The sequence below is a fragment of the Ranitomeya imitator genome, chromosome 5, assembly GCF_032444005.1.
Source record: "Ranitomeya imitator isolate aRanImi1 chromosome 5, aRanImi1.pri, whole genome shotgun sequence".
NCBI lineage: Eukaryota > Metazoa > Chordata > Amphibia > Anura > Dendrobatidae > Ranitomeya > Ranitomeya imitator.
Window position 1 is genome coordinate 83176604 of NC_091286.1, and position 12222 is coordinate 83188825.

General features: G+C 46.2%; 1 protein-coding gene across 2 annotated transcripts in view; it reads right to left on the minus strand.

Moving 5' to 3' along the window:
• Positions 1-754: 754 nt before the first annotated feature.
• The window catches only part of LOC138681406 (protocadherin Fat 4-like), a 286716-nt gene continuing 275248 nt past the window's right edge, over positions 755-12222 (minus strand). For both annotated transcript variants that reach the window (XM_069768890.1, XM_069768889.1), the window contains one exon: positions 755-921. In XM_069768890.1, coding sequence (XP_069624991.1) covers positions 781-921 — 141 coding nt within the window. In that variant the 3' untranslated portion in view covers positions 755-780. The remainder of the gene's footprint in view (positions 922-12222) is intronic.

A 12222-nucleotide genomic window follows, 5' to 3' on the forward strand; every position in this document is an offset into this window, starting at 1 on the left:
TTTTGCGCGTGGCGAGTTTTATTTGTGGTATGTTTTGAGTATGTGCAAGTTTTGTGTGAGGCAACTTTTGCATGTGTTGCAACTTTTGTGCATGTGGCAATTTTTCCGCGTGTGCAAGTTTTGCGTGTGGCGAGTTCTCCATGAGGTGAGTTTTGCACGTGTGGCGAGTTTTGCATGTGGCGAATTTTGTGCGTGGTGAGTTTTGAGTGGCGACTTGTGTTTCGACTTTTATGTGACGAGGTTGGTGTATGTGTGGTGAAATGTGTGCTGAGGGTGGTATATGTGTTCAAGCACGTGGTAGTGTGTGGCGCATTTTGTGTATGTGTTCATATCCCCGTGTGTGGTGAGTATCCCATGTCGGGGCAACTGTACGGTATATACTCTTTGGCGCCATCGCTCTCATTCTCTAAGTCCCCATTGTTCACGTCTGGCAGCTGTCGATTTGCCTCCAACACTTTTCCTTTCACTTTTTCCCCATTATGTAGATGGGGGCCAAATTGTTTGGTGAATTGGAACGCGCGGGGTTAAAATTTCGCCTCACAACATAGCCTATGACGCTCTCGGGGTCCAGATGTGTGACTGTGCAAAATTTTGTGGCTGTAGCTGCGACGGTGCAGATGCCAATCCCGGACATACACACATACACACACACATTCAGCTTTATATATTAGATTATTATCTCCTAATAAGTGGCAGAATATAATGCAACTTTCACATTTGGCTGATGAAAGAAGCTATGCGACCCTGACAACAGTTCTTTTAAGAAATAAACAATATTGTTTATTCTTCCTTTAAAAACGTAACACCGCCACATGTCTTTATCTCATCGCCATCACTCTGTGGTCTTTCACTTTCTTCAATGCTGATAGTTTCAGGAAATTCTGAGATTTGTTGCTGTATTTCATCATTTTTAGTAGACTCCTTTAAGAGGGGAACATAAACATAAAAACAGATTTGTGAACATGCATTCTTATACCAAAAGACAGCGTCATCACCTTATATATAAGTAATCTATGGAAACCTAGAAGTCCTTCTACTGTAGACTTATTACCACCACATGAAATTTGACCACTATCAAACATAGCTGTAAATAAATATTCATAAAAATACACAGTGAAAAACACAGCTGACCGCACCACCGCTGCAGCTGACTGCCTCCTGTCTAGGCTGATTAGCCCCAGCTGGCTCCCAGATCTCAGGTGCTTCGGCCAAGAAAACAGATATCATAGATGAATGGAATAGAAAACGGCAGCACTCACCGATCTTCTTAACAGGTACCTTTATTAGTAAAAAATCTTCACGGCTCGGGGGTGAATGAACAAAGAATGTGGGAGCAGAAATATTCATAAAGGAAATAAACAAAAGGTAAAAACATAAAGCACAATAAAAACTGTTCACTTTCCATGACCTTAAAAACAAATGAGACAGAAATTGACACCTGAGATTAGAACAACATTTGATTGCAACACTTTTACCTTTTAGATCAGGGGTCCCCAACTCCAGGCCTCGAGGGCCGCCAACAGTGCAGGTTTTCAGGATTTCTTTAGTATTGCATCGGTGGTAATGTGATCATCTGCACAGGTGATGATTCCAACCCCTGTGCAATACTAAGGAAATCTGAAAACCTGCACTGTTGGCGGCCCTCGATGCCTGGAGTTGGGGACCACTGCTTTAGATGATTCAATCAAAAGTGATTGCGGCATCTAGGCAGTTAAGGTACCGTTGCACTAAACGACTTACCAACGATCACGACCAGCGATACGACCTGGCCGTGATCGTTGGTAAGTCGTTGTGTGGTCGCTGGGGAGCTGTCACACAGACAGCGCTCTCCAGCGACCAACGATCCGGAGAAAGACTTCGGCATCGTTGAAACTGTCTTCAACGATGCCGAAGTCCCCGGGTAACCAGGGTAAACATCGGGTTACTAAGTGCAGGGCCGCGCTTAGTAACCCGATATTTACCCTGGTTACCATTGTAAAAGTTAAAAAAAAAAAAAAAAAAAAAAACACGCCGATCCAGCGATGACAGCGGGTGATCAGCGACCAAAAAAAGGTCCTGATCATTCCCCACGACCAACGATCTCCCAGCAGGGGCCTGATCGTTGGTCGCTGTCACACATAAGGAGATCGTTAGCGAGATCGTTGCTACGTCACAAAAAAGCGTGACGTTGCAACGATATCGTTAACGATATCGTTATGTGTGAAGGTACCTCTAGACTTAGGGGGGCTAATAGAGCAATGTATCTGAGGAGATTAGCTTGATGGCTGTGCACTACAATGAAAGGCCATGTCTGCCATTTTCTCTTTCCCCCATGATGGCACCACGGAGAGAGGGGTCCGCCCCCAGGGACAGGAAACCTACAGGTGAAAAAGGGTGTACCTCTCTCCCACATCAATTGGTTTCCTGTCCCTGACGGGGAACCTACAGCACGTACCTGAAGGGTTCTAGAGGCAGTGGTCCCTCCCTAAGAGTTACAATCTATGCAAATCTCTCCATGGTGCCATCATGGGGGAAAGAGAAAATCGTAGTTACTTACAGATAACGGTATTTCTCTGATCCCATGATGGCACTTGTATATTCCCTCCCTTTTCACACAAAGGTGTGCACATTATAATGTATTAGTCGTTAGCTTTAGTCACGGTGCCTCTGTTAAGTTAAATTGGTTAAGTTTAATTTGTGCAAATATTGAGTTGCAGCTGAAGTTCTGTATAAGGCTCTGTAAACCAACTGATGTGGGAGAGAGGTACGCCCTTTTTCACCTGTAGGTTTCCTGTCCCTGGGGGCGGACCCCTCTCTCCGTGGTGCCATCATGGGATCAGAGAAATACCGTTATCGGTAAGTAACTACAATTTTTTATACCTATGAAATCCTACCAGACAAATGTTCATAAGAGATTGCTATATGGACAATCAAGTGATTGCTAGTTGGTGTCCCCTATGGGGACTAAAAACATTTATAAAAAGTAATGAAACTTTTTTTTAAGTATTACAATTATATAAATGAAAGGGAACCTGTCATGTGAAAAAAAACACATTAACCTGCAGATATGAGGTTAATCTGTTAGTAGAATTCTGAAGCCGTGCAGCCGCTGCGCTGAAAGCCCCACTGCCTGGAGGAATTTAGCTTTATTCCTTCCAGCAGCATTGATCTTTCAGTGAAAGAGGTGCGGCTTCAGTAACTGCTCAGTACATAGTGAGCAGCCGCTATAACCGCACCCCAACACGGACTGACAGCCAGCTCAGCAGTTCATCAGTACAGGGCCGGCTGTCAGTCAGTGCCGTGATGCAGTTACAACCGCCGCTCACTATGTACTGAGTAGTGACTGAAGCCACTTTAGAAAACTATGAACCTGCAGGTTAACCCCATGTCTGCTGGGTAATAGCATTTTTTCAACATAATAGATTCCCTTTAAGTTCAATCACAACATTATTTATCCCACACAGTAAATTAAATTAAAAATGCAGGTTTTGGTCACCTTGTCTGGTAAAAAAAAAAACCCAGAATAAATAAACATGTAAATTTTCCTGCACAGTGGATGCCATAACAATACTTTGCCGTGGTGAAATCTGCATTGGAAGCGATGGATCTTTTGTGGCTTAAGTGCAGTTACTTTGTTGTGATATTTGTTCTATTTTTCTTCTCCTTTGTAAATCTCTCCTCCAGGCTTACTGTAACACCCCAGGTAACCGGTTGTTACAGTGGCATTGCTTTCCTTTCGGGGAGAGTGATATCATGCTTGGAAGTGAGGAAGGATTCCTTTTATCAGGTATCACAAACATGCAACATGTTCTTACTCCAGGCCAGAAGGGGGAGCTCTGACCCAGTTTGTGGGTGGCTCCCCTATATATATTTTGACTGGAGGGAAAGTTAGTTAGTCTGTCACAGAAGAGTCTGTTAGGGACAGAGCAGAGTAGCCTGAGAGAGGAAAGTGAGGGGCCGTGCAGCCACGTGAGGTGTTGCAGCTCCTGGAAAGGAGAGAGAAAAGGATGGAACAAGCTGTAGAGAGTGTGAAGGAGGAGAATCACAGAAGAGTTGAGAGCTGGAGAGAAGCTGCGACTGAGCTTCCTCCATGCTGAAGCGCAGATACCGGTAGCCGGAAGACCAAGGTTGTGCAGTACATTATGTCTCACAGCAGAAACCGGCAGACAGCTAGATTTCAAGTCACCTGTCAACCATTAACACCCGAAGACACAGTAGCAGATAGAGCCCGGCGTCATCTGAGAGACCTTGTAAAAAGGCTCGAGTTACCTGTCATGTGGGTGGTGTGCTACCTAAAGAGTGACAGAGAGAACGTGAAGACCTTGTGTGAGGCCTAAGGCAGCAAGGGACTACAACGCAACGCTAGAAGGAAGGTTTCTAACCCCACCTGGTTAGGAGGATTCCAGATTCGCTTCCAAAACGGCCGGACCACAAGAACACCTGTGATCCGGTATCCTGGACTGCGGCTGCCTTGCATCAGTAAAGAGGTAAAGAAACTGCAACCCTGTGTCCTCTGTTTCTTTCTGCACCATCCTTATCCACCACATCGGGAGCCCTGGGGACCCAGCTTCACCTGTGGGAAGCCATACCATCCCTGCTGCCATAACATCACCCCAGTGGACCCCTTTAAGCAGCATCGATCATCCCTGACCGAATACCACAGGTGGTGTCACGAACAAACTTTATTCAAACCCCTTTAAAGACCGTCCCCTTAACATGGGCGCCCAGGGCCACGGACCGGGTCACCACGTGACACATTCCTTTAAGTAGGGGACCCGTTACCGAGTACCCCACGGCCCTGGCCGACGTTCCATTACAGTTTTGATTTTGGGTATTTTTTATTTTATTTTAGGGGGAAGAAGTTAATTGTTGGGTACTGTATGCCTTCATCCTAACTGACCACTTTTTGCCTTTAGATGCTGCTATTGTTTAGCTATAGAATGATATGATATATGAAAGTGTTTTCAATATTAAATATTATTTGCCTTATGTATTATTTTTCCACCAGGTTCCCTATTTGTTTTATCTGTCCAATCAGTGGACTTTATGTGGATTTTTTATTTCAGTTTTTAGAGATGAGCAAAAATATTCATGCTACACTGATCTGACGCCCATTTCGCTGCTCGAGGCAGCCGAACAGGGCAGTAGGCATGTCTATCAGCATTCGAGCGCCAGGCAATGAGGTTCGTACTGCCCTGGTCCACCTAAGTATTGAAATGGACTTTGGACCAGTGTTGCACTGATCTTGTTGCTCACCTCTATAAATTAATAAACACGATATCAGCTAAATTAAATTACTGCATTAAAAACTGCAACTCATCATACAGCAATTTCGATGAAAAGATAAAACTATTCTGACTCTTGGAAAATGTGATTAAAAAAATGAAAGTGAACGAAAGTGTTGCACCAAGGCTTCTTTCACACTTCCGTCTTCCAAATCTGCACAGGATCCGTCAAGATGTTGAAATGACGGATCCTGTGCAGATTGTGGAAAACGTGTGCACTGGGCCCGTCTTTCTGACGGACCCCTCGAGCCTATGTGCACCTGTTGTGTATGCGGAAAACCGCTGCGAAAACGCATACACAACACAAACCAGGTTAAAAAAAATAAAAAAAATTGCAGTATTCTCACCTCTCGACGTTCCCGTGCACCGATGCTCCCGGCAGCTAGCGTTTCTAGTAATACATTGCGAAATCTTGCGAGAAGTCGTGGTCTCGTGAGACCGCTACTTCTCGAGAGATTTCGCAATGTATTACTAGGAAGTAACGCTAGCTGCCGGGAACATCGGTGACGCTGCGCGGGAACGCCGATAGGTGAGAATACTGCGATTTTTTTTTAACATTATATCTTGTTACTATTGATGCTACATAGGCAGCATCAATAGTAAAAAGAGAAAGAGAGGGAGCAAGAGAGAATTTCCCTGACGGGAAATTCTTCACCGCATGCTCTCTTTGAAAAGGCGGGACCCGTCGCTGGATTCCTGCTTTTCACAGGCAGCAATGCTGACCGATTTTCAGACGTGCAGAAAAAAACGTTCCTCTGAACGTTTTCTCTGCCCGACGGACCGTTTTTTTTTATGTAGGATCCAGTGAAAGACGGATGAATCGTGAGGCCATCCGTCACAATCCGTCGCTAATACAAGTCTATGAGAAAATGCAGGATCCTGCAAATTATTTTGCAGGATCCTGCATTCTCAAAAAATGACGAAATGTGGTGGGAGCTCAAAGACGGAAGTGTGAAAGAGGCCTAAGGCTTCTTTCACACATCCGTCGGTACGTGGCCGTCACGAAGCGTCGGCGCGACGTACCGACGGAAGTGTTTGCTTTCGTCTGTGTTGTCGAGCAGGAAAGTTCGTGAGAGCGATATTTCCTGCTGGGCATGCACAGTCTGAAACACTGGATGCGACGTACAGAAAAACGTTCCCTTGATCGTTTTTCTGTGACGACGGGCCGCCAAAACCCGACGGACGTGTGGCCATACGTCACGATCCGTCGGCAATAATAATCTTTATTTTTTTATATAATAATAATAATCTTTATTTTTATATAGCGCTAACATATTCCGCAGCGCTTTACACACATTATCATTGCTGTCCCCATTGGGGCTCACAATCTAAATAATGCAATGCAAGCAAAATAAATAAGTCAATGCAAGTCTATGGGAAAATGCAGGATCCTGCAAATTTTTTTGCAGGATCCTGCATTTTAAAAAATCGACGGATTGCAACGTAAGCAGAAAGACGGAAGTGTGAAAGAGGCCTAAGGGATTAACTTGGTTAAAAAGTAATTGCCAACTTTGTAAATTATCACTCATCCACAATATAGGTGATATCTTTCTAATTGGTTTCCGTCAAACTGCTGATGCCCACACTGATTCCAATAAAAGGGTATGGAACACCCTGTTGGAAGAGTAGCTGCTGGACATGCGCAACAAAACTCCATTTTTTCTCTATGGGACTGTTGGAATTAGCCTCATACAGCGCTTGGATTTCCCCAGTAGTACCATAGAGAATGAATAGAGCATGTGCAGACATTTCAGAACCCCAATGGGGTGGCCAGGGATTTTACCCCCACCGATCAGAAAATAATTACCAATTCTGCGGTTAAGTGATAATGTTGCTGCTCTTGGTTATTGTTCCCCTCCTGCTCCTGCCATTTTTGATGACTATGCTGACCATGTGCATGTGACTTCTGTATAAGTTTGCTTTTATCACATTCCCTGCCTTTCACAATCTTGAAAAGCAAATTGTCTCTTCAGAGAGGAAGAGGACTAGAACTCTAGTGCCACCTATTGGAAGTAGCAATCCTAACAGTCAGTCAACCCTTTAACGAGTCTTGTCACATGACTTAGGATAAAAGCCAAACCAGAATCTCAATTTGCAGACATTGTGTTTCGGGGCACTGCCCCTCGTCAGTGCAAAGTGGAGATCTGGTTTGGCTGAGTGAGAGGCATCTGACTGGGATCCAAGAAGTATTGTTTCGCCTCCCACTCAGCCAAACCAGATCTCCACTTTGCACTGACGAGGGGCAGTGCCCCAAAACACAGTGTCTGCAAATTGAGATTCTGGTTTAGCTTTTATCCTAAGGATACTGTCACACTTAGCGACGCTGCAGCGATACCGACAACGATGCCGATCGCTGCAGCGTCGCTGTTTGGTCGCTGGAGGGCTGTCACACAGACAGCTCTCCAGCGACCAACGATCCCGAAGTCCCCGGGTAACCAGGGTAAACATCGGGTTACTAAGCGCAGGGCCGCGCTTAGTAACCCGATGTTTACCCTGGTTACCAGCGTAAACGTAAAAAAAAACAAACAGTACATACTTACCTACCGCTGTCTGTCCCCGGCGCTGTGCTTCTCTGCTTTCTCTAGTCACCTTCCACGACGGCATATGGAGGTTGTCTCTTTGCCCTAATGGGGAACAGGAAACACAGAGAGGTTTAAAAGGACCTCCCACCTGCCAGTGTCTTTTCTGTTCCCCATGGGACAGGGAGAGGTCTCCAGGTGCTGTTGTGGCCGGCGACTGCGGTACCTTTGTGCAGGCTCTGCCTGTTATAGCCGGGCAGCTGATGGTCGCGCTCCGCCTCCTCCCCTGCTGCTCCCGTCGTCCTGCTATGCAGGTGCCTCAGGGACCCCCTCCCGGCCTTCCCGCGCCCCCACGAGGGCAAAGCAGGCCTGGGATCCCTCGCCGGGCTCCTCCATGAGCTGCTCGGCGTTCTCCCCCTCCATTGCCGGCTCGGCGTTCCGGATGTGACGTCGGCGGTCTCGCGCGTCACTTCCGGTCCTTCGTTCTCCTGGAGGCCGCTTCTTCCGGGTTCGCCGGCCGGCGTGTCGGACTGATGGCGTCCCCTCACATGGATCCCGGAGGGGGAGGGGGAACTGTTGATTGCTGGAGGCAGGTGCGGACAGCGTTCTTAAACCCTGCTGAACCACCACTGAGGTAAGACTATTTTTCCCAGTATGGATGGTTCCTTGTGCCCTGCATCTGCAGAGCCCAGCGCTACCCCTGCTACAGTAAGTGTTTTGCAGGGATAGGATCCGGGAGGTAGTACCTATAGGGGGTTTAATGTCCTCACTCCCCTCTCCCTTGTCATTTCAGGGAGAGAAGTCTGCCCCTAAAGCCGCTATTAAAAAGAAGTGCCCAGTCTGTTCTACTAAATTCCCTCTTAACTGGGACAAAAGACTCTGCCAGCCATGTACTGACAAGATTGTAAAAGCTGAGCAACCATCTCTGCTGGATGAAATTCGCTCCTTAGTAAAACAGGAGGTGCAATCTTCGTTAGCAGCTTTTACTACTCCTCCACCTCCGCCACCACATTCCCCAGCTAAAAAGAGAAAAATTCAGGTGGTCGAATCGGACTCTGATTCAGACCTCTCCCATACTTCATCTGTGGGCTGGGAAGATCCTGTATCACCTAAAGCTGAGGTCAGGAAATACCTCTTTTCCTCAGATTATATTGAGGATTTAGTATCTGCTGTCCGTAATACTATGGGCCTAGAAGAGGAATATGAACCACAGTCCGTACAGGATCAGATGTTTGGTGGACTCAGATCGGAGAAGAGAGTGGGGTTCCCGGTGCACGCTAACATCGTTAGTATGATTAATCAGGAATGGGAACAGCCTGAGAAACGCCTCACTACCCCTGCAGAAATGAAGCATAGATTTCCTCTAGAGGGTGAAGTAATCAAATTGGACATTCCAAAGGTTGATGTGCAGGTGGCTAGAGTCGCCAAAAGAACAGCACTCCCTTTTGAGGATTCTTCACAATTAAAGGATCCTATGGACAGAAAGATTGAAAGTCTCCTAAAGAAATCTTGGGAAACTTCTACGTCTATCCTTAAGGCCAATGTCGCTTCCACTTGTGTTGCCAGGGCCCTCTCCTGCTGGTTGGAGAAATTAGAGTCTCATATATCTCAGGGTACCCCGAGAGGTGAGTTATTAGATTCACTTCCCATCCTGCATAGAGCCTCTGGGTTTCTGGCTGACGCTTCTCTAGAATCTGTTAGAGTGGCTGCCAGATCTCTCGTACTCTCCAACTCTGCTAGAAGAGCCCTCTGGCTTAAAATATGGAGCGGTGATATCACCTCAAAGGCCAAGTTGTGTGCTATACCCTTTAAGGGAGATTATGTTTTCGGTCCGGCCTTAGACGATATTCTTGACAAGGCTACTGACAAGAAAAAGGCACTCCCGGAGCAAAAACAACCGAGAAAACGTTTTTTTCGTGCCCCACAGTCTCAGCCCCCTCAAAGAGGGAAAGGCAAAACCGGCAGGTGGAGTTACGCAAAAGGTAGAGGGAAAAATATTTTTGTCCCCCAGCAGCAGCAGCAACAGTCCCAACAGGACAAGCAATGACTCCGACCCGGTAGGGGGGAGGCTCTCGAAATATGTGAGTCAGTGGGAAAATATCACCAGTTCCCACTGGGTCCTCAATGTCATCAAGGAGGGCCTATTAATAGAGTTAATTTCTTCCCCCCCTCAGGGTCTAAAAATTACTACCCTGCCGACTTCAAGAGATCACAGTTTATTGACTCTAGGTCTCAGGGATCTTATGAAATCAAATGTGATCTCCCCAGTTCCACTTTTGGAACAGGGAAAAGGACATTATTCCCGGCTGTTCTTAGTACCCAAACCCTCAGGGGATGTAAGAATTATTATAAACCTAAAGGGTCTAAACCAACATGTGAAATATCGCAAGTTCAAGATGGAGTCTGTAAGATCTGCAATTCCTCTGATAGGACATCACTCCTTTATGGCAACCATCGACCTAAAGGATGCATATTTTCACATCCCTATCCACCCGAGACACAGAAAATACCTCAGGTTTGCGATACAGGGGAGTCATCGTGTGGAGCACTATCAGTTTGGAGTCCTTCCCTTCGGCATTTCCTCAGCACCAAGAGTATTCTCCAAAATCATGGCAGAAGCAGTGTCATTTATCCGGAGTCAATGTGTCTGCATAGTGCCCTACCTGGACGATCTCCTGATAGTAGCCCCCACCGAGATGACCCTGATGTCCCATGTGTCAACCACTTTGGAGATATTGAAGTCTCTGGGTTGGATTCCAAATATGAAGAAATCACAGCTTCAACCCTCAAAAACCAGAAAGTTCTTGGGTGTGGTTCTGGACTCAGCAAAACAGATGTCCTTTCTCCCAGACGATCACAGGCTACCATTAGTAGCAAAAGTCAGAAGATTCAAGGAGACGAATTTCCTACTCTTCGGGAGGGAATGTCTCTCTTAGGCTCCATGACAGCCTGCATACAATCAGTGGCTTGGGCTCAAGCTCACTCGAGAATTCTTCAAACCCACATTCTAGACAGATGGGATGGTCGTCCTGGCACTCTAATAAAAAGGATTCACACACCCGGTCGAGTGAAAGCATCCTTAACATGGTGGATGAATTCCACAAACCTCCTGAAAGGTGTAAGTTGGATTCAGCTTCCGCTAGTCACAATCAAGACAGATGCCAGCAGGAGGGGCTGGGGAGCCATAATAAATCATGTTCCTTACCAAGGTCTTTGGAACCAGTCAATCAGCAACAAATCGTCAAATTTCAGAGAACTCAAAGCTGTGGAAGAGGCCCTGTTGGCAGCAAGCCGTCAGATTTCTGGTCAACATGTCCAGATCTATTCAGACAATATGACCACGGTGGCTCATATCAAGCACCAGGGCAGTACAAAAATCCTCAGTCTGAAAAAGATCTCCGCTCGAATTTTTTATTGGGCCGAAAAACACTTGCTGTCCCTGACGGCAATTCACCTAAAAGGGACTGCAAATATTCAAGCAGATTACCTGAGTCGCCAGGACATTCATCCTGGCGAATGGAGCCTGGATCTTCAGACGTTCAATATGCTAGTTCAAAAGTGGGGTCTTCCAGAGGTCGACCTCTTTGCCTCTTACCAGAACGCAAAAGTCAAAACCTTCTTTTCCTTGAACCCAAGAGGCAATCCCAGAGGTCTGGATGCCCTAGTCCAAGATTGGCACTTCCAGCTTGCCTACGCATTTCCGCCAATCCCAATCCTGGCAAAGGTTCTAAGGAAGATACGATCAGAAGGGACTCCGACTATCTTGATAGCTCCTTTTTGGCCCAAGAGAAGTTGGTTCAACTTGGTCATCCAACTACAAGTGGATGGACCGGTAATATTACCTCAAAAGAACAATCTCCTCTCTCAGGGTCCTATTCTCCACGCAGACCCTCAGAAATGGAACTTAGCAGCGTGGTTACTGAAGCCCACGTGTTGAAAGCAAAAGGTCTATCGGACCCCGTCATAGCTACTCTCCAAAAGTCGAGAAAGCCAGTAACCAACGCCATATACAACAAAATATGGAAAAAGTTTTCGTCTTTTTGTTTACCAGACCCTCTCAAGCCTAATATACCTAACATCTTAGATTTTTTACAAAAAGGCTTAGAAATGGGTCTTAGGCCCAGTACTCTCAAAGTCCAGGTCTCGGCACTTAGCTCCTTTTTTGATCAAGATCTAGCAGGTCATCGCTGGATCAAAAGATTCTTAACATCAGCAACTAGGATGAATCCTAGAAAACAGATAATAGTTCCCCCATGGGATCTTAATGTGGTGCTTCAAGGTCTTACAGGCCCGCCTTTTGAACCTTTGTCCTCCTGCTCTCTTCAAAATCTTGCCTATAAAACTGTGTTTTTGGTAGCCATAACTTCGGCTAGAAGAGTGGGTGAACTACAAGCCTTATCTATAAGAGAGCCATATCTTCTAGTGAAAGATGACTCAAT